General features: G+C 48.0%; 2 protein-coding genes across 3 annotated transcripts; both read left to right on the forward strand.

Annotated features, from left to right (window-relative positions):
• Nucleotides 1–3874: 3874 nt before the first annotated feature.
• Nucleotides 3875–15489, forward strand: pdia8 (protein disulfide isomerase family A, member 8). 2 transcript variants are annotated; one of them, XM_073481269.1, is made up of 13 exons: nt 3875–4097; nt 7461–7539; nt 7654–7771; nt 7862–7969; nt 9664–9793; nt 11463–11576; nt 11668–11793; nt 12059–12241; nt 12390–12498; nt 13639–13767; nt 14125–14204; nt 14278–14335; nt 14453–15489. In XM_073481269.1, the coding sequence occupies exons 1-13, from the start codon at nt 3934–3936 to the stop codon at nt 14540–14542; spliced, it is 1488 nt and encodes a 495-aa protein (XP_073337370.1). In that variant the 5' UTR covers nt 3875–3933; the 3' UTR covers nt 14543–15489. The 2 variants fall into 2 exon arrangements, with proteins under 2 accessions (XP_073337370.1, XP_073337369.1); XM_073481268.1 differs by having other exon boundaries at nt 7654–7969; nt 14453–14632.
• Nucleotides 15490–16156: 667 nt separating this feature from the next.
• cct3 (chaperonin containing TCP1, subunit 3 (gamma)) lies at nt 16157–22354 on the forward strand. The gene is made up of 14 exons (XM_073482058.1): nt 16157–16264; nt 17424–17485; nt 17941–17991; nt 18321–18383; nt 18468–18564; nt 18677–18794; nt 18915–19101; nt 19183–19332; nt 19444–19576; nt 19662–19743; nt 19825–20005; nt 20495–20740; nt 21859–21990; nt 22082–22354. Exons 1-14 carry the CDS (start codon nt 16237–16239, stop codon nt 22172–22174), a joined length of 1623 nt encoding a protein of 540 aa, XP_073338159.1. The 5' UTR covers nt 16157–16236; the 3' UTR covers nt 22175–22354.
• Nucleotides 22355–22565: the final 211 nt, after the last annotated feature.

Raw genomic sequence — 22565 nt, forward strand, 5'->3', positions numbered from 1 at the left:
TAATAATAATAATAATAATAATAGCTTGGATTTATGAAGCAGAGCTGAAGAGGCTGGAGGCTGCAGTGAACAGGTGATGTGTTCAGGTGTCAGCAGGCTCCGTCTCCCATCAACACGTCAACCATCCAGAAAAACAAAATCATAAGTCTTCAGTACCTGAACGCCTCCCCAGGTGGCTGAAGTGAGAAATCACCTCTGCAGTTAAACTTTCATACTCAGTTCTCACAAGACTTTTTCTAATCATGTTTTTTTTAATTACTGATTTGTTTCAATAAATATTTCATTTATTTCATCATACAAGCCTGTGGTTCAGCAGCAACCAGTGACAGTGAGGACTGTGAGGAAATGGTCTTCCGAGGCAGGGTGTCCTGTACAAACCACACGGCGAGGACATGATGGCCTTACTAGCCCCATTGACACTGCCCTTTGAGTGCAAGGATCCTGCGCCAATTCAAGTATCAGAGGTAGTGTCAGAGGTAGTATCAGGTAGTATCAGAGGTAGTGTCAGAGACACAGAGAGTAAAAAGCGTTACAGACGGCATCTCTGAATACATTGGGTTCTGCATGGACAACTCCATCCCCACTAAAGAGGTCCGCTGCTACCCCAACAACAAACCCTGGATTACCAGTGACCTAAAGGCCCTACTCAATGAGAAGAAGAGGGCCTTTAGGTCAGAACTTAAACACAGCATCAGGGAGAGTAAGGACAACTACAGGAGAAAACTGGAACACAAACTGGAGAACAACAACACCAGGGACGTATGGATTGGGATCAGAGAGATAACCGGCTTCCAGAGGAAAGGTGGAGGACCAGCTGAGGGACATGAACGACGAGCAAACGAGTTCAACCAGTTTTTCAACAGGTTTGACTCCTCTCATCATGAAGGTCATGGAGAGGCTGGTTCTAGCACACCTCAGACCCCCAGTGTGCCCATCACAAGACCCCCTACAGTTCACATATCAGCCCCATGTTGGGGTCGACGATGCGACCATCTATCTGCTGCAGGAAGCCTACTCCTCCCTGGATAGACCCAACACCACTGTCCAAGTCATGTTCTTCGACTTCTCCAGTGCCTTCAACACCATCTAGCCCAGGCTGCTGAAGGCCAAACTGGAGAACATGCGGGTGGATTCTCCGCTCGTCACATGGGTCGATGAGTATCTGACGCTTTGTGAGATTACAGAACCGTGTGTCTGACTGTCTGATCAGCAACATCAGCGCCCCCCAGGGAACTGTGCTGTCTCCCTTCCTCTTCACCAGCTACACTGCAGACTTTAAAGCTATAGTTGGTAATCCTGTTCAGAAACACTTTGTTATACTGGGTGAAATGGTCCTTCCATCCTGACAGCAGTCAATACGTAATGTGTTCAGAAACAGGAACGAAAAAAATCAGACCTCTGTGGCGGCTGCAGGCCTGTAAAAACTCTGACCAATCCCTGCCTCTCGGTCCGAGTGGAAAGAACCAATCAGGTGCCTTCATGTCTCGTCCTGCCCACGCCCCCCTCTGTCCCCCCCTCCTCCCTGCGTGCACTCATCACGTGTCACCGTTGCCGGAAATATTCAGCACGCTCCAGACGGTCAGCAGGAGAGAAAATGCAGCCAGGAGTAGCACTGCCAGCGTCACTTGTAACGGCTCGCCTGCTAAACGGGCTCAGAAAAGAAAGCCGGAGGCAGAAAAGGCTGCAACAAAGAAAGCTTTGGATAAAACCAGAGGGAAAACCAGAGTCAACATCGGTTCAGCTTTTGAACGGTGGAGACAACTGAGGGAGCTGACGGGCCCAAGAAGTGATGCAGAGGTTGCTGTCCTGCTGTTGGACAGGAAATTATTTGTTTTGCTTCGGGGGGATTTGTTATTTTCATGAAATATGTAACATTAGCCAACTTAGCTACTTTTGTAGCTCGTATTAGCCCAATGCTAACATTAGCTTCTCTGTCGGTGTAAGCCAGTAACGTTACAGGTCGTCGGTACATACTGCGTATCTAACTTATAGGATCTGTGCTTCCTGCACGGAGCATTGAGCGTTTGTACTCGACGCATCTCATGCTGGCCCCTGATTAGGGGGCGCTCGTATTGAAGAGGTTATAGGATATGACACTCGGCTCTCCTCTGCCCTGCTGACTCCTACTGTCAGATGCGCGTTCAAGTTTGTGGGGGCGTGGCTTTGGACGGAGCACTGACGGGAGGGGGAGGAGGGGGTGGGGCTTAGACGAGGTGCCACTTTCAAATCTTGCTAGCTCTCCAACATTACCAACTATAACTTTAAGTACCGCACTGATTCGTGTCATCTGATGAATTCTCTGATGACACGGCCATTGTGGGGCGTGTAGAGGGCAGGAGGGAGGGTGAGTTCAGGGACCTGGTCGACAGTTTTGTTAAGTGGTGTGGGGGGAACCACCTGCAGCTGAAAGTGGTGAAGACGAAAGAGATGGTGGTGGACTTCAGGAGGAACCAGCCCTCGCTCTCTCCAGTCTGCATTGGTTTGACAGATGTTGACATTGTGGACTCAAACAAAGACCTGGGTGTGGTGCTGGACAACAAACTGGAGTGGTCTACAAACACAGAGGCAGTCTACAAGAAGGGCCTGAGCCGGCTTTACTTCCTGAGGAGGCTCAGGTCCTTTAATGTCTGCAACCAGATGCTCCAGATGTTCCATCGGTCTGTTGTTGCGAGCACCATCTTCTTGGCTGTGGTGTCCTGGGGTGCAGGCATCAAAGTGAAGGACGCCAAGAGACTGAACAAACTCATCAAGAAGACAGAGTCTGTTGTTGGCTCTGAGCTCGTCTCCCTGGAGGAGGTGGTGGAGGACAGGATGCTGGCAGAACTGCAGGCTATCATGGATAATCTCTCTCGCCCCCTCCACAAAACTCTGGACAAGCAACAGACTCATCCAACCTGCTGCCTAAAGGAACGGCACAGGAAATCATTCAACCGGCTGCCATCAGACTTTACAACGCACAAATAATCTTAAATGATTATTACTGTAAACACTGCACCTTATCCTCTCACACCTTATGTTCCACTTTACTCCTCGATACCTCAGCATTTTATTTTATCTTATTTTACAACTACTTAAGCATTTTATTGTATATTGTATTGTATTATTTCTATAATTGCCCTTGTATTTTGATTGTATTGATATTTGAATCTATCTATCTATCTATCTATCTATCTATCTATCTATCTATCTATCTATCTATCTATCTATCTATCTATCTGCCATTTGAATTGCTTCAGAAAATGTATATTTTTCACAATTTGTGACATTGTAAACAAAGGGAGAAGATGTGAAGGATTATTAATGTTTATATATGAAAGGCAGAATGAGACAGCTTAATAAAGTTAAATTGATTTAATAAGTTTAATCAGATATCACATGCAGAATATTTCTGTTAATCTTTGGTCTCTTAACTGACTTTAAACTTCATGTTCAATAACTGGAACAATGTTTATATGAGCATCATACAGGGGACGGAACTGGAGTGATTGACAGGTTATCGGACCAATGAGACGGCTACACACGTCAGCTCTAGCCGCTGAGGACCAATCAGAGAGCAGCTTTCCGGTATTTTCTCTTGACGCCCCGCCTTTCGTCTGACAGCTGGAGAGAGAGGAGGTCAAGTTAGACAGTGGCAGTAATCCTGCCTTCACAATAAAAGCAGAATCATAATATATGAATTATATAAGGTCATTTAGTGTCTCAGTTGTGTGAGTGAGAGCGAAATGTTGAAAAGACTAGATTTTATTTTAAAGATTTATGATCTCTGCAGTGCGACACTTTGAAATACTCATCGTCTGTCACAGATAAGCATTTTATTTTGTAATCTATGACCGGAAACAGTAGTATTTCTTCCGGTCCGGACGGTCCGCTCGCTCGCACGGTCTGCTTCATATTTCTCCCTCCATCTAAAATCATTCATCGTTTCTCTCCATCATGGCGGCCGCTGTCCGCCTCCTTCCCGCCCTCACCTTCACGCTGCTGTCTAGTTTTCCCGCCGCGGTGTTCGCGCGCAGAGACGTGCTCGAGCTCGGGGACGCAGACTTCGACTACCTGGCAACAGAGCACGAGACCATGCTGGTGAAATTCTACGCTCCATGGTAACCGAGCGGGACGTTAGCTTAGCATAGCTAACTCAGGAAATAATGACTATCTAATGTAGTGATGAAGATCATAGTGCTGTGTGTTAACATGTCTGTCTTCATCCCCCTGTGTCTCCGGTCCTCTCCTCCTCTCCTCCTCTCTGTGTCTCTGGTCCTCTCCTCCTCTCTGTGTCTCCGGTCCTCTCCTCCTCTCTGTCCTCTCTGTGTCTCTGGTCCTCTCCTCCTCTCTGTGTCTCCGGTCCTCTCCTCCTCTCTGTCCTCTCTGTGTCTCTCTTCCTCTCCTCCTCTCTGTGTCTCCGGTCCTCTCCTCCTCTCCTCCTCTCTGTCCTCTCTGTGTCTCTGGTCCTCTCCTCCTCTCTGTGTCTCTGTGTCTCCTGTCCTCTCCTCCTCTCCTCCTCTCTGTGTCTCTGGTCCTCTCCTCCTCTCTGTCCTCTCTGTGTCTCCGGTCCTCTCCTCCTCTCTGTGTCTCCGGTCCTCTCCTCCTCTCTGTGTCTCCGGTCCTCTCCTCCTCTCTGTGTCTCCGGTCCTCTCCTCCTCTCTGTGTCTCCTGTCCTCTCCTCCTCTCTGTGTCTCCGGTCCTCTCCTCCTCTCCTCCTCTCTGTGTCTCCGGTCCTCTCCTCCTCTCCTCCTCTCTGTGTCTCCGGTCCTCTCCTCCTCTCTGTGTCTCTGGTCCTCTCCTCCTCTCTGTGTCTCCTGTCCTCTCCTCCTCTCCTCCTCTCTGTGTCTCCGGTCCTCTCCTCCTCTCCTCCTCTCTGTGTCTCCGGTCCTCTCCTCCTCTCCTCCTCTCTGTGTCTCCGGTCCTCTCCTCCTCTCTGTGTCTCCGGTCCTCTCCTCCTCTCTGTGTCTCCTGTCCTCTCCTCCTCTCTGTGTCTCCGGTCCTCTCCTCCTCTCCTCCTCTCTGTGTCTCCGGTCCTCTCCTCCTCTCCTCCTCTCTGTGTCTCCGGTCCTCTCCTCCTCTCTGTGTCTCTGGTCCTCTCCTCCTCTCTGTGTCTCCTGTCCTCTCCTCCTCTCCTCCTCTCTGTGTCTCCGGTCCTCTCCTCCTCTCCTCCTCTCTGTGTCTCCGGTCCTCTCCTCCTCTCCTCCTCTCTGTGTCTCCGGTCCTCTCCTCCTCTCTGTGTCTCTGGTCCTCTCCTCCTCTCTGTGTCTCCTGTCCTCTCCTCCTCTCCTCCTCTCTGTGTCTCCTGTCCTCTCCTCCTCTCTGTCCTCTCTGTGTCTCTGGTCCTCTCCTCCTCTCTGTGTGTCCGGTCCTCTCCTCCTCTCCTCCTCTCTGTGTCTCCGGTCCTCTCCTCCTCTCCTCCTCTCTGTGTCTCCGGTCCTCTCCTCCTCTCTGTGTCTCTGGTCCTCTCCTCCTCTCTGTGTCTCCTGTCCTCTCCTCCTCTCCTCCTCTCTGTGTCTCCTGTCCTCTCCTCCTCTCTGTCCTCTCTGTGTCTCCGGTCCTCTCCTCCTCTCTGTGTGTCCGGTCCTCTCCTCCTCTCTGTCCTCTCTGTGTCTCCGGTCCTCTCCTCCTCTCCTCCTCTCCTCCTCTCTGTGTCTCCTGTCCTCTCCTCCTCTCCTCCTCTCTGTGTGTCCGGTCCTCTCCTCCTCTCTGTGTCTCCGGTCCTCTCTGTGTCTCCTGTCCTCTCCTCCTCTCCTCCTCTCTGTGTCTCTGGTCCTCTCCTCCTCTCTGTCCTCTCTGTGTCTCCTGTCCTCTCTGTGTCTCCTGTCCTCTCTGTGTCTCTGGTCCTCTCCTCCTCTCTGTCCTCTCTGTGTCTCCTGTCCTCTCCTCCTCTCTGTCCTCTCTGTGTCTCCGGTCCTCTCCTCCTCTCTGTCCTCTCTGTGTCTCCGGTCCTCTCCTCCTCTCTGTCCTCTCTGTGTCTCCGGTCCTCTCCTCCTCTCTGTCCTCTCTGTGTCTCCGGTCCTCTCCTCCTCTCTGTCCTCTCTGTGTCTCCGGTCCTCTCCTCCTCTCTGTCCTCTCTGTGTCTCCTGTCCTCTCTGTGTCTCCTGTCCTCTCTGTGTCTCTGGTCCTCTCCTCCTCTCTGTCCTCTCTGTGTCTCCGGTCCTCTCCTCCTCTCTGTCCTCTCTGTGTCTCCTGTCCTCTCCTCCTCTCTGTCCTCTCTGTGTCTCCTGTCCTCTCTGTCCTCTCTGTGTCTCCTGTCCTCTCCTCCTCTCTGTCCTCTCTGTGTCTCCTGTCCTCTCTGTGTCTCCTGTCCTCTCCTCCTCTCTGTGTCTCCTGTCCTCTCTGTCCTCTCTGTGTCTCCGGTCCTCTCCTCCTCTCTGTCCTCTCTGTGTCTCCTGTCCTCTCCTCCTCTCTGTCCTCTCTGTGTCTCCTGTCCTCTCTGTCCACTCTGTGTCTCCTGTCCTCTCCTCCTCTCTGTCCTCTCTGTGTCTCCTGTCCTCTCCTCCTCTCTGTCCTCTCTGTGTCTCCTGTCCTCTCTTCCTCTCTGTCCTCTCTGTGTCTCCTGTCCTCTCCTCCTCTCTGTCCTCTCTGTGTCTCCTGTCCTCTCCTCCTCTCCTCCTCTCTGTGTCTCCTGTCCTCTCTTCCTCTCTGTCCTCTCTGTGTCTCCTGTCCTCTCCTCCTCTCTGTCCTGTCTGTGTCTCCTGTCCTCTCCTCCTCTCTGTCCTCTCTGTGTCTCCTGTCCTCTCCTCCTCTCTGTCCACTCTGTGTCTCCTGTCCTCTCCTCCTCTCTGTCCTCTCTGTGTCTCCTGTCCTCTCCTCCTCTCTGTCCTCTCTGTGTCTCCTGTCCTCTCTTCCTCTCTGTCCTCTCTGTGTCTCCTGTCCTCTCCTCCTCTCTGTCCTCTCTGTGTCTCCTGTCCTCTCCTCCTCTCCTCCTCTCTGTCCTGTCTGTGTCTCCTGTCCTCTCCTCCTCTCTGTCCTCTCTGTGTCTCCTGTCCTCTCCTCCTCTCTGTCCACTCTGTGTCTCCGGTCCTCTCCTCCTCTCTGTCCTCTCTGTGTCTCCTGTCCTCTCTGTGTCTCTGGTCCTCTCCTCCTCTCTGTCCTCTCTGTGTCTCCTGTCCTCTCCTCCTCTCTGTCCTCTCTGTGTCTCCTGTCCTCTCCTCCTCTCTGTCCACTCTGTGTCTCCGGTCCTCTCCTCCTCTCTGTCCTCTCTGTGTCTCCTGTCCTCTCTGTGTCTCCTGTCCTCTCTGTGTCTCCGGTCCTCTCCTCCTCTCTGTCCTCTCTGTGTCTCCGGTCCTCTCCTCCTCTCTGTCCTCTCTGTGTCTCCGGTCCTCTCCTCCTCTCTGTCCTCTCTGTGTCTCCTGTCCTCTCCTCCTCTCCTTCTCTCTGTGTCTCCTGTCCTCTCTGTGTCTCCTGTCCTCTCCTCCTCTCTGTCCTCTCTGTGTCTCCTGTCCTCTCTGTGTCTCCTGTCCTCTCTGTCCTTTCAGGTGTGGTCACTGTAAGAAGTTAGCTCCAGAGTTTGAAAAGGCAGCAACCAGACTGAAGGGAACCGTCCAGCTGGCAAAGGTGACAAACAATGTTGTTGTTGTTGTTGTTGATGATGATGTTGATGATGATGATGTTGTTGTTGTTGATGATGTTGTTGTTGTCTCACCTGTGTGTCTCACCTGTGTGTCTCAGGTGGACTGTACGGCTCACTCAGAGACCTGTAGTCGTTTCGGGGTCTCAGGTTATCCGACTCTAAAGATCTTCAGGAACGGCAGAGACTCCGCCCCCTACGACGGACCTCGCAGCGCAGGTAAACAAACAAAACCACAAACAAACAAACAAACAAACAAACAAGTGTGTGAGTGTGTTTGTGTGTGTGTGTGTGTGTGTGTGTGTGTAGATGGGATCTATCAGTACATGAAGAAGCAGACGGGTCCAGACTCGGTCCACCTGAAGACCGATGAAGACCTGCACACCTTCATCAACCACTATGATGCCAGTATCATCGGTACTGTACTCTGATACTCTGATTACTTTAGTTACATCACCTGTTATCTTACGTCACATGACACTAAACAACATCACACATTATACTTCATGTGACATTACTTTAAGTTACATTACTTTAAAGGGGACATATTATGCAAAACTCACTTTTTCGTTGCTTTATTACGTGTGTTTGCGTATCCGGAGTGCCTCCCCACCCCTTACGCACTAAGCCAGTAACTAAGTCAGTGTTTTGTACCTGCCGGAGTCAGGGATGAGTCTCACCTGGACTGTTACGTAACAGTCCGGGTGATTTGAATACTCCTGCCCTCGTGCTGGCTGTCTCCTCCCACACTACGCCAGCTACCTGAACGAGGATCCGCCATTTTCTCATTCTCGCTTCACTTGTACGCGACAGCCTGACCGCTGCCATGTCCAACCCGACAGCCGAGCACTGCTGCTCTGTCGTCGGATGCACGGATCCTCCTGTTTGGCTACATGGCCTCGCTACCAAAGAGGATGTCAGAGCGAAGCGGCTACATTTTATTTACCAGGGAAACGTCCCAGCTTCAGTGAGCAAAAGCGTTTTTGTCTGTGCCGATCACTTCACGCCGGACTGCTTCAGCAACCAGGGTCAGTATAACGCTGGACTGGCAACAAGATTGTTCCTAAAAGATGGATCATTACCCGCTGTCAGTGATGGAGCTGTAAGTATTTAAAAAACAGTGTAGTTTGTGTTACTTTGGCCACTTAGCACATGAGCTAACGCTAACCGTCGATGTAAATATGAGGCTGAACTAACGTTACATGTGAAGTTATCGACGTTGGGCTTACTGGCCGTAGGATTCACGATAATGTTAATGTTACCAAACGTTAATTTGTCATATCAGCACTCTTTTAAAACATGACAGTGAATTGAGAAAATGAATTAGGATATTGAGATTTTATCGCTTCTAACCGGCGGTGAACCACTGCTCGGCCGTGAACATGTGGAGGAGACGGGGTGAAATGTCTCGGTTGTTCGCGGATGGTGAGCTACGTTAATTAATTAGCACGTTGTGCTAAAGGACAGTGTGTTAGACGCCCAGGAGTAACTTGGCAGTTGAACGACTTCCTGTGTGTTGGTATACATGTAATACGTGTGTAGCGTTAGCTGCTGGCATGAGAGACCAGACCTGAGAGCACCAACACGTTACCTGCAGTAAAGCAATCACTCCTTTGTCTTGCAGCCGGAGACAGGGGTGAGCTGCTACATGTCTGCTGTGCTACTATCAGTTATATGCAGGCATGGACACAGAACAGTTGCTTCCAGATGTGTATAGCTCGTTGCCATGGTCCCGCGATGCCGTCCTCACGTCTTCCACCCGGCAGGAAGAGGTGGGCGGCGCACGCAGTAGCTCATTAGCATTTAAAGGGAAAGGCACTCAAACCAGCCGCTTAGAGCAGGGCTGTGAAACTGGTGTGTAAAGAACCCTGCTGTGCTCAATCCTTCGGTGTTTTCCACCAAAGCATGTTACTATCCCTCCATTTAGACATCAAGGAACATGTCAACAAGCAGAAATGAGCATAATATGTCACCTTTAAGTTACCTTACCTTGTGTGATTAATGACACACCATGTGACCTGACTATTCTGTGTTCTGATGGCATGTTTCATGTCATGTATCAGGTCAGGCTACATGCAGCATCATGTGACCTGTCTCTGTGTGTGTGTCAGGTATGTTCTCAGGTGCAGACAGCTCTCACCTGTCAGAGTTTGTGAGAGCTGCAGCTCTGCTCAGAGAACAGTTCAGATTCGCTCACAGTACTGATGTGAAGCTGGGGGAGAAGTACAGAGCCAAGTCAGAGTGAGTTCAGTCAAATACACCAGACTCCATTAAGAAAAACGCTGATTTTAGCTTACAGACACCGGAGTGCCTGGTGACTCTGGTGTCTGTCTCAAATCATTTTTATGGCATAAAAACTATGGAAGAATTATCCTATCTTTATTCAAGAGCGTAGATTTTCAGTTTGAGAGCGTGATTTCATTCCTTTTCAGTGACACAGCTCCTTCTCGTGCTCAGATTTATTCTCCTCATGCTCACATTTTGTGCTCGCGCTGAGATGTTTGCTGCTTTCTTTCAAGACGTGTGTTTGAACTCAAAAATCACATGCTTGTGCTCACATTTCTTCTTCTTGCACACAAAAATTTCGCGCGCATTCAAATATGTCCTGTGCTCGCTCAGATCTAAAGTCTGCTCGCTCAGATCTAAAGTCTGCGTGCTCAAACCTAATGTGCACGCACCCAGAACAAGCAGCTCCTCTCCGGTTGAGGAGTCTGCTCAGACTCAAGGCTGTCCCTCCCTGCGCTCAAAATATTGTGTTTCACCAGCCAATAGGGACACAGCTAGAGTGTGGACCAATCAAATGATGGATGCCGCCTTGGGTGCGTTCCTTCGCACTTTTTTTGAGCGCTCCGCAGGGGCGGGCATATGGTCTGTTTGTAAAACTGCTTCTCTCAAAATACACCAATTTACCGTATTAGCCAGCTATTTGAATCGTCACCTATTTAAGACGCCAGCATATTTATGTATAATTAATCTTAAGTAATCCTAAAAAGTAGTTCAGATTTTTTTAAATTTAATATTAGCGGATATATGTTATATAGTATAAATACTCACAACAGCATAGGTGTGATACGATAGTTGAGGGGTTAAGTACACTGCCAGCAATTGCATTTTAAACCATCGAACGCCGGTTCGCATCCTGGCCACCGCACTCTTGCGAGGTACTGAGTGGGAGCTGAACGATGTGTTTTGAGTTGTAGCAACATTAAGCAATAAACTTACTTGAGGTCTTTGACCGTGCTGATCCATCCCGTCTCCCACTCAGTACCTCGCTCTGAGTCCAGCTCAAAGTCTCCTTCTTCTTGTGAAAGCATAACCAACACTAACCTAATGTGTTTTGAGAGAAGCAGTTTTACAAACAGACCATATACCCGCCCCTACGGAGCACTCAAAAATAGGCGAAGGAACGCACCCAAGGCGGCATCCGTCATTTGATTGGTCCACACTCTAGCTGTCTCCCTATTGGCTGGTGAAACACAATATTTTAAGTGCAGGGAGGGACAGCCTTGAGTCTGAGCAGACTCCTCAACCGGAGAGGAGGTGCTTGTTCTGAGTGCGTGCACATTAGATCTGAGCGAGCACAGGACATATTTGAATGCGAGTGAAATTTTTGTGTGCAAGAAGAAGAAATGTGAGCACAAGCATGTGATTTTTGAGTTCAAGCACACGTCTTGAAAGAAAGCAGCAAACATCTCAGCGCGAGCACAAAATGTGAACGTGAGGAGAATAAATCTGAGCACGAGAAGGAGCTGTGTCACTGAAAAGGAATGAAATCACGCTCTCAAACTGAAAATCTATGCTCTTGAATAAAGATAGGATAATTCTTCCATAAAAAACATGTAAAAGTATTTACCTGTGTGTGTGTGTGTGTGTGTGTGTGTGTGTGTGTGTGTGTGTGTGTGTGTGTCAGGTGTGTGTTGCTGTTCAGACCTCCCAGACTGAACAACAAGTTTGAGGACAGTGTCGTCGTCTTCACTGAATATCTGACCATCGGCTCCCTGAGACGCTTCATCAGAGATCACCTGTAGGTTTTCACCGTCACTTCAACACAGTGAGATCACAGCAGCACCTGGTGGACGTCAGAGGAACTACCTGTCTGTCTCACCTTTCTACAGGTACGGCCTGTGTCCTCACATGACCGTGGAGAACAGAGACCGCCTGAGAGTCCGAGACCTGCTGACGGCGTACTACGACCTGGACTACCACCACAACCCCCAGGGTTCCAACTACTGGAGGAACAGGTAAACACACACAGGTGAACACACCCAGGTGAACACACACAGGTAAACACACACAGGTAAACACACACAGGTAAACACACACAGGTAAACGCACACAGGTGAACACACACAGGTAAACACACACAGGTAAACGCACACAGGTGAACACACACAGGTAAACACACACAGGTGAACACACACAGGTAAACACACACAGGTGAACACACACTCGACCACCCTGTTACTTACTTTTTAGTTAAGCCCCGCCCCCGTGTCTTGTTGCCAGGGTGATGAAGGTGGCGTCCAAGTACGCTGGGCGTGGCCTGACATTTTCAGTGGCCAATAAGAAGGACTTCCTGTCTGAGCTGGAGGACGACTTCGGTCTGGGAACATCAGACGGAGGAGAACTGCCGTTCATCACCATCCGGACCAAACTGGGCCACAAGTACACCATGAGAGAGGAGTTCACGTACGTACCTGAGCTTCACCAGGCCCAACCAGGCTATAATGATAAAACACCATGAGAGCGGAGTTCACGTACGTACCTGAGCTAAACTAGGCCCAACCAGTCTAAGATAAGGTGTGTGTGTGTGTGTGTGTGTGTGTGTGTGTTTCAGGAGGGACGGTCAGTCGTTGGAGAGGTTTTTAGATGATTACTTTGCAGGTCTTCTGAAACGTTACGTGAAGTCTGAACCTTTACCTGAGAAGAACTCTGCTACTGTCAAGGTGAGCAGGTGACAGAGATGATGAGGGTGTGTCACCTGATCAGTAGGGATGGACCAGATTGGTCCGTACTGAAGCTGTCAGTATTTCTGTAACATTAGTTCATTCTAACATCACGTAGTTATTATTTTCACCTTCCTCACAGATGCTAATGTAGCTAATGCAGACTGAAGATACCGTTCTAACTGTTCTCTAACCTCTGACCCTCTGACCCTCTGTCCTCTGACCCTCTGACCCTCTGTCCTCTGACCCTCTAACCTCTGACCCTCTGACCCTCTAACCTCTGACCCTCTGTCCTCTGACCCTCTGTCCTCTGACCCTCTGTCCTCTGACCCTCTGACCCTCTAACCTCTGTCCTCTGACCCTCTGTCCTCTGACCTCTGACCCTCTGACCCTCTGTCCTCTGTCCTCTGACCCTCTAACCTCTGACCCTCTGACCTCTGACCCTCTGTCCTCTGACCCTCTGACCCTCTGACCCTCTAACCTCTGACCCTCTGTCCTCTGACCCTCTGTCCTCTGACCCTCTGACCCTCTAACCTCTGACCCTCTGACCTCTGACCCTCTGTCCTCTGACCCTCTGACCTCTGACCCTCTGTCCTCTGACCCTCTGACCCTCTGTCCTCTGACCCTCTGTCCTCTGACCTCTGACCCTCTGACCCTCTGTCCTCTGACCTCTGACCCTCTGACCCTCTGTCCTCTGACCTCTGACCCTCTGACCTCTGACCCTCTGTCCTCTGACCCTCTGACCTCTGACCCTCTGTCCTCTGTCCTCTGTCCTCTGACCCTCTGTCCTCTGACCCTCTGTCCTCTGACCTCTGACCCTCTGACCTCTGACCCTCTGTCCTCTGACCCTCTGACCCTCTAACCTCTGACCTCTGACCCTCTGTCCTCTGTCCTCTGACCCTCTAACCTCTGACCCTCTGACCCTCTAACCTCTGACCCTCTGTCCTCTGACCCTCTGTCCTCTGACCCTCTGACCCTCTAACCTCTGACCCTCTGACCTCTGACCCTCTGTCCTCTGTCCTCTGACCCTCTAACCTCTGACCCTCTGACCCTCTAACCTCTGACCCTCTGTCCTCTGACCCTCTGACCTCTGACCCTCTGACCTCTGACCCTCTGTCCTCTGACCCTACTGTGCTGCAGGTGGTTGTTGCAGAGTCCTTTGACGACATCGTCAATGATCCAGGTAAAGACGTCCTGATCCAGTTCTACTCTCCGTCCTGTCCACACTGTAAGAAACTGGAGCCGGTCTACAGAGAGCTGGCTGACAAGGTAGGAACACGACTCTGCTCTGCAGTCCACATGCTTCGCCTGTTTTTACCCAGCATGCTTCAGGAGCTGATTTCTAATATCCCAGCATGCATTTCACATCGACAAGCGGCAGAGGTGGAGAGTTCTCAGTGAACTGAGTGCCGCAGGTCCAACACATAAATCAACTCGTGAACAAGAGATTTTATTGGCTGCTGGAGGAAACTGTTGGACCAATCAGGAGCTTCAGTGATTCTGCAGCTCGTTCAGTCAAATTGAATTTCACATCATCAGTAAAACAAATCAAACGTTTGGTGTTTGAGTCGTAACTGTTTTAGTTTTAGTCTCATTTTAATATTTCTTATTTCTCTTCTCTGTCAGCTGCACTCTGATCCCAACATTGTCATCGCCAAGATGAACGCTGCTGATAACGACGTTCCTCTGGGTTATGACGTCCACGGGTGAGGACAGTCTTCATGTGCAGGTGTCATGTTAACAAGGGACCACGCGTTCACTTCCTGTCTCTGTCTGCAGGTATCCCACCATTTACTTTGCTCCAGTGGGGAGAAAAGACGAGCCCATACGATACGAGGTAACACACAGCGTCATCAATAATGATAACCAATAATAACTCTGAACCCACCAAGGTCGTACACCGTGACATCACATGGTGCCCGTTGGTCACATGACGTCTCCTCTGTGTTCTCAGGGCGGTCGCGAGCTCAAAGACTTCCTGAAGTTCCTGAAGCGCGAGGCGAGTCACAGCCTGCCGCTCGGCGGGTCGAAGGACGAACTCTGACACACTTTCATCCACCAATCGGGACCGACCAGCTGGTCTCCATGACAACAGACATGTAGAGAGAGGAGTGGACAGACCTGGACCTGAACCTGGACCAGAGGTGGTCAAAGAGTCCAATCAGATTCCCCCATACATGACATCATCTATGACATCACCAGACTGCCTGCTGATTAGAAAATGGTTTATTTTTTATTATTTATTTGTTCTTGGAGACGTGTTGGGACGAGGGGGCGTGGTCACTGTTCACCAGGATGTGGAAATGCATTCTGGGAAATGAAGTGAGTCAGTAACAGCTGATACCAACAATAATGCTGTTATCAGCCAAAATTCATTTTTTAACAAACACATAAACATTTTCTTTAAAAATCCTTTAAATGAAGTTTGTTTACATTTGTTCTCATTAATGAGACGTTTGTTTGTCAGCTGATCTGAAACACAACAGAGACGTGTTTATATTGTCTCTATTCGTTATTTAGTCTTTAAAACAGATTCAGTTTCAGAAGGAAGTGACAAAGTGATGTTTCACTGAAACACTTCAATATTTGTTTTCTGTCAATCAAATCAGTAAAATCAATTCATTGACGAGTTTTCAGCAAAAGATCAAACTTCAGTCTGCTGTTGAAGAAAACATCCACATCTTCAGTGCGATCACACTTCACTTCCTGTTACAATTTAAAAGTTCAGTTGTTTTACTCTGATGTCTTTTCAAAATAAAAGCAGTTGTTTGTCTCACATGATTCACTGCTGCTGTGAATCTTCTGAACTGATTTCATTCAGATTTATTTATGACAGAAATGATGCAACGTATTTATTGATTATCTGTGGATAAATGTTATCTAATTTATTTATTTATAATTGATGACATTATTGGAGCCTTTTTGTACATGTGGTGACAAACTGATGCAGAAATCTGTTCTGCTGTTAATAAACTGACTGATGATCACAGCGTCTGCTTGTTTAAATACACCACCTGTCATGTGACTGATGACAACAGCCATGTAAATGTAAAGTTTACCCATCTGATAATGAATACAGCCGTAATACAATAATAACTTTAGTCAACAAAGAAAATTCAAATAATAGTTTCAAGCTTTTCCTTTGAAGATGTGAGTTGATGACTTCATATTTTCATCAGACATTTGTGTTTGTGTTTGGTCATTAATTCGATTCAATATATTCATTATTATAATCTTTTCTCATTATTTTATGTGTAAATAATTCCGTATTTGATCATGATGCGGCCATTTTTAACTTCAGCCCCCTGCGTACATCGCCTGCATGACAACTCCAATCTGAAAAATGATGAAGTTTGTATTTGTGAACAGTTTCAAAGAGGCAGCAGGAGCTCAGTGTGTAGATGGTTTAGTTTAATATACTGTAAGTCCTCGTGACGACTTATATGGACACATTAACACAAGTTTTATATAAATATATGAAATAATATTAAACTCTAGAATCCTGTAAAATCTGAATGAAGTCTGGTGGGTGTTCTCCATAAAAGGCTCATTTCCACTCATCACTTTGACTCTTTTATCTCATTAACTCAATTGGTTAAAGCCACTGTCCGTCACATTGATCCTCTCATCTGATTGGTCGGAGCGGTGGTTGTTTTCCCGCCCCTGCCGTTCCGCCCTCCTTCCTGCCGTTCCCCTCAGAAGCTTCCAGGCCGCCTCAGTCCGGGACGCTCCGCCAAAATGTTCGGCCAGCAGGTTTTAGTGCTCAGTAAGTACCAGAAAACACCTCAACTGCTGCTTTAACGCTTTTGCTACAACGTGGCCGCTGTTTGTTACCGTCACTGTCTCCGGTTTGGAGCCGTTTACCGTCAGAACGGCCCGGCTGCGACACAAAGCGGAGACCGGTTACTAACCAGCGGCGGAGCATGTGCTTCCTCCCGGCTGTGTGCTAATATGCTAAACGTTAGCATTACTCACAACGAGCTAAAAGCTAAATCCTACCAGTGTTAGCAACTTTAGCTTGTGTCGTATGTGTTTAGGGGCAAATGAGAGCATGTTAGGATGCTAGGCTAAGCTGTTTTAGCCTCGTCACTCAGCATGAAAATGTAACGTAGTTGGCTCGCTAGCAAGCTAAAAAGCTAACTCTTCTTTTTATGTCATCAGTCGTTTAGCGGCGAAGCTTCAGCCTCGCTGCGCTGTTTGAATGCTACAGCAGCTAACAGCTCAGTGACTGGACAGTGTGCTGCTAATGCTAACATGCTAACGGGAGCTAACAGTGGTCAGAGGAGAGTTTTAATGCTCTTGTGTTAAGCAGCCACACCCTCACTGCTGATATCATGAATAACTGATCGGTATTGATGGAGTCAGTTATTGATTATGACGTCACGTTGAAACGTAAATCCTGTCTTATTGCGTTGACGTGCTTCTTATGTTTGATTCTGACAGAAATATAAACTGCTCAGTGATTTTATCTACATTAGTGATAAACTGTCATCATTCATTTTATAATCAGTTGATCGTAAATAAAATGTCCAAAGTGGCGACTTTAAAACTCAGTTTACTGAGAGAGGATATGGTTTTAATGTATTATTTTAACCTTTAACTCAAAACACTTTCAGATTGAATTTTCCTTTTTACGTGTTTTTAAATAAATGTTGAGCGTTTCTGTTTAACGTGTTTGTGAACGCACCCTGACAGTGATCAGGTGATTCACTCTGTTATATTGATCAGATAATGATCAGTTTCACCTCCTCACTTTATTTATAACAAGATATTTGAATAATTTCACTTCATCAGTTTAATATTTTTGTGTCTTTGTTCTAAAGAAACAGTGAAACTGCAGACGACATCAGTGACGTGATGATCTCTAATGTAGATCTGAGTGTTTCTGTGTGTGATACTTCATTAACATCCTGCTTTCTCTGCAGACCAGAACATAAAGAGAGAGTCCGGTCGTAAAGTCCAGACCGGAAACATCAATGCTGCAAAGGTCAGTTTGTATTGGACAGCAGAACACTTGTTCCCAACTTGAGGGTCGAGGCCCTGATCAGGGTCTCAGGGTCAGTCTCAGAGGGTCATACTGAACAATCAGTCTCTGGCACGCACGCACGCACACACACACATACACACACACACACACACACACACACACACACACAGTTTGGTGTTTGGATCAGTTGTTAAATCTCATACTTTTGATTTAAACTGGTCAAACTGGCAGACGGATGAAACCAGTGACGAGGTGTCACAACAGCATCACAGCAGCTCTGAAACACTTTTTATCAGGACAACATGGATTTAAAACCTCATCGTCTCATCCGGTGTCACAGTGTTGGTCTGTGTCTTGGTAGAAGCTGAGTGGTTGTGATGGTTTGATGTTTATAGATGAGCTATTTGTGTAAAGACTAACTGCTGTGTGTGTGTGTGTGTGTGTGTGTGTTTCAGACCATCGCAGATGTGATCCGGACCTGCCTCGGCCCGCGGGCCATGATGAAGGTGAGACACGTTAACAAACATGTCATTAAGACGTGAACGGTGCTGATGAAAGAGGAAACTGATCCACTGAGTTCGTCGCAGTTCAGTTTTTAAAACTACACAATGTTTGTTTCATCTTTAATGAGTCGATCAGATTATTGATTACAACATTTTTTCTGTGTCCATGTTCTCACAGCTGAAACTTCTGCTTAAAAAACACTAAAACAATGAATTATTAAATATTGATTGATTTTCTGTCGATTGACTAATCAATTGACTTGTGTGTGTGTGTGTGTGTGTGTGTGTGTGTGTGCGCGTGCGTGCGTGCGTGCGTGCGTGTTTGTGTGTAGATGTTGCTCGACCCGATGGGAGGGATCGTGATGACCAACGATGGAAACGCCATCCTCAGAGAGGTGAGCTCACCTGGCTGTAGATCAGAGAGTCGGCTGGTTATTAATCTGTCCTTTTACTAACGACCTGTATCTCCATGGTAACAGATCCAGGTCCAGCATCCTGCAGCCAAGTCCATGATCGAGATCAGCCGCACGCAGGATGAAGAGGTGGGAGACGGGACCACGTCTGTCATCATTCTGGGTGAGACTAAAAACACACTGATGATTAAAGTTGAGCTGAAAAACATGCAGGATGTTACTTGATGACATCATCACGTCAGTTCTGTTGATGTCATCATTTTAAATGTGTGCAGCTGGAGAGATGCTGTCTGTGGCGGAGCAGTTTCTGGAGCAGCAGATGCATCCAACCATCATCATCAGCGCCTACAGACAGGCTCTGGAGGACATGCTGGAGACCCTGAAGGAGATCAGGTACACACACCAGCTTTTACTGTGAAAGGGCAGCAGGAAGGACTGTTTGTGAGTTTATTTGAATGTTAAAGCTGATGATGCTGCGGTGACTTCCTGATTGGTTCTCGTCTGTCCCGTCAGCACCCCCGTTGACACGTCGGACCGCTCCATGATGCTGAAGATTGTCCACTCTGCCATCAACACCAAGGCTCTGAGCCGCTGGTCTGAGCTCGCCTGCAGCATCGCGCTGGACGCTGTCAAGACCGTCGAGCTGGACGACAACGGACGCAAAGAGATCGACATCAAGAAGTACGCCAAAGTGGAGAAGGTACCACTTCCTGTCTGACTATCTAACACTTCCTGTAACACTTCTGTAACATTTCCTTTAATGGCTCTGTGATGCGTTCAGGTTCCAGGTGGGATCATCGAGGACTCGTGTGTCCTCAGAGGAGTGATGGTGAACAAAGACGTGACTCACCCGAGGATGAGACGGATGATCAAAGAGCCGCGCATCGTTCTGCTCGACTGTTCTCTGGAGTACAAGAAGGGAGAGAGCCAGGTAACACACACTGTACACACACACACACTGTACACACACACACACTGTACACACCCTGAAACATGATGAATTGCCCTGTGTGTGTGTGTGTGTGTGTGCGTGTGCGCGCAGACGGACATAGAGATCAGTAAGGAGGAGGACTTTGCGAGGATCCTGCAGATGGAGGAAGAATACATCCAGCAGATCTGTGAGGACATCATCCGCCTGAAACCAGACCTGCTGTTCACTGAGAAGGGCATCTCAGGTACGCACACACACACGAACACACGAACACACACACACACACACACAGAAGCACAGTGTGATGTGTTGTGTCCTCTTTGTGTCAGATCTGGCTCAGCACTACCTCATGAAGGCCAACATCACCGCCATCCGCCGCGTGAGGAAGACTGACAACAACCGCATCGCCAGGTAACCTGCTCACCTCACAGTCTGCAGCCAATCAGCTCTCAGCAGACACATCTTTAACCTCTGTATGTGTGTGTGTGTCAGGGCGTGCGGGGCTCGTATCGTCAGTCGGACCGACGAGCTGCGTGAGGAAGACATCGGGACGGGGGCGGGGCTGTTTGAGGTGAAGAAGATCGGTGATGAGTACTTCACCTTCGTCACGGAGTGTAAAGACCCTAAAGCCTGCACCATCCTGCTGAGAGGAGCCAGCAAGGAGATCCTGGCTGTGAGGACACACACTGTCTGTCATGTGTATCACTGAGTCACTCCACTGAGTCACTGAGTCACTCCACTGAGTCACTGAGTCACTCCACTGAGTCACTGAGTCACTCCACTGAGTCACTGAGTCACTCCACTGAGTCACTGAGTCACGTCACTGAGTCACGTCACTGAGTCACGTCACTGAGTCACTCCACTGAGTCACTGAGTCACTCCACTGAGTCACTCCACTCTGTAAATACTTTGTACTTTAAATGAACTCTCTAAGAAGAGTACTGATGAGTCTCAGGTCACAGCAAGTGTCAGAATTGACCTCCATTAACAAATGTAGTGATTTTCAGAGTTGTTGAGTTAAAACAAGCTTTATAAACTTTGTGAAACTCTGTCTCTGACAGATTCTTCATTATTTGGACCTTGTTGTAAATTCAGTTGGGTGGTCAGTCAGAGGCAGGTGAACACCAGGTGTGATCATCTCTCTGTGTAACTGTGTGTTCAGGAGGTGGAGCGGAACCTGCAGGACGCCATGCAGGTGTGTCGTAACGTGCTGCTGGACCCTCTGCTGTTGCTCGGCGGCGGCGCCGTGGAGATGGCGGTGTCGAAGCGTCTGATGGAGCGTTCCCGCGCTTTGACGGGCATCGAACAGTGGCCGTACCGCGCCGTGGCCCAGGCCCTCGAGGTCATCCCCCGAACCCTGATCCAGAACTGTGGAGCCTCCACCATCAGAGTGCTGACGTCACTGAGGGTACAGAACTGTATTCAAACTGTCTAACTTTATTAACAACATCACTGAGGGTACAGAACTGTATTCAAACTGTCTAACTTTATTAACAACATCACTGAGGGTACAGACATAGACATATATACATAGACGCCTCACTGAGCGGGTTGGCCCGTTGCTGTGATATGTCGCCGCCATATTGGATGTAGCAGATCTGCCCCGTTATTATTAGTAGTTAAAATCACTGGATATAAAAACGATTCATCAAAATCAGTTAAATGTAAACGTCAGTGCTTTTTATTCCCACAGACGTCACATTTACATGTCAGGATCTGGTTATTATAGACACAGATTCAATATTTAACTGTCATGTATCATCACAGTAACAGCGTTACAGACGTTGGCAGCTGTAAACACTCAAAAACATTAGAAAAATACATCCGGTGGTTTGGTGCCCACCTGTTTACTGAACATATAAAGAGTAGTTAACGTTTATAATCATCAGAGGACGTTACAGACGTTTCTGGTTCCTGTCTGTTTCCTGAATATATCCGTACGTGTTTAATGTGTAAATGAGAGGCAGTAACTTACAGCACTTTGTAGCAGGAGCTTTGTAAAGTTCACTCCATTGATTTGTATTAGTTCACGGGGCAGAGCTGCCTCCTCCAATATGGCGGCGACATCGACATACGATTCAGCGCTCAGTGAGGCGTCTATGTATATTTGTCTATGGGTACAGAACTTTATTCAAACTAACTTTATTAACAACATCACGTACAGAACTTTATTCAATTTCAATTCAGTTCAATTCAAAGGGGCTTTATTGGCATGAAAGTTTAACAACAATGTTGCCAACGCATCTGTCCAGACACAACAAATAAATCAAACTGTAACTTTATTAACAACATCACTGAGGGTACAGAACTTTACTTAAACACTGTCCTTGACAGTGAAAACACACCTGAGTGTAAATGGTGCTGACTCGGCTGCTACAGGTAGACTTATGTTACAGAGGGTGTTTCTACTTTACTCACTTATTTGTTTCTATATTGATGTATTGATTATGTATTTTGTGTGTGTGTGTGTGTGTGTGTGTGTGTGTGTGTGTGTGTGTGTGTGTGTGTGTGTGTGTGTGTGTTCAGGCCAAACACACTCAGGACAACAGTGTGTGTTGGGGCGTAGATGGTGAGACCGGCACTCTGTCCGACATGTCTGTTCTGGGGATCTGGGAGCCGCTGGCTGTTAAAGCTCAGACCTACAAGACCGCCGTCGAGGTCGGACAACATCTGGTCACTGATTATTGATTACCGATAGCTTATCATTACTCTTTGTAACACTTCCCTCGCTGTTTCTCTCTGTCGGCAGACAGCCATCTTGTTGCTGCGTATCGATGACATCGTCTCTGGTCACAAGAAGAAAGATAAAGACGGTCAGATGGGAGGACAGGGAGCCGAGTAGATCCACATTGATCCAGATCCACATCAGAGTCACTCCGACAGTCTGTGTGTGTGTGTGTGTGTGTGTCTGTCTGTCTGTCTGTCTGTGTGTGTGTGTGTGTGTGTGTGTGTGTGTGTGTGTGGGACCAGAAGACTCACTGAAACTTAATAAACCGTCAATAAAGTTAAAGTTCTGAACGTCTTCCTGCTCTCTGTTGTTCTTTCAAAAAAGCTTTTTGTCACAAACAGATTGTGTTTAGAGCCAGTCGGTGTCGGACGCGCTCTCATGAACTCACTGCTGATCAATACATGATGCAGTGAAGCTCTTACAAGAATCAATATGTAATCAATAATTCATATAGTATCATATAAACCAGCTGCTGACGTCACTACAGTGACTAATCAAACAAGAA

Source organism: Pagrus major, chromosome 15 (genome assembly GCF_040436345.1).
Source record: "Pagrus major chromosome 15, Pma_NU_1.0".
Taxonomy (NCBI): Eukaryota; Metazoa; Chordata; class Actinopteri; order Spariformes; family Sparidae; genus Pagrus; species Pagrus major.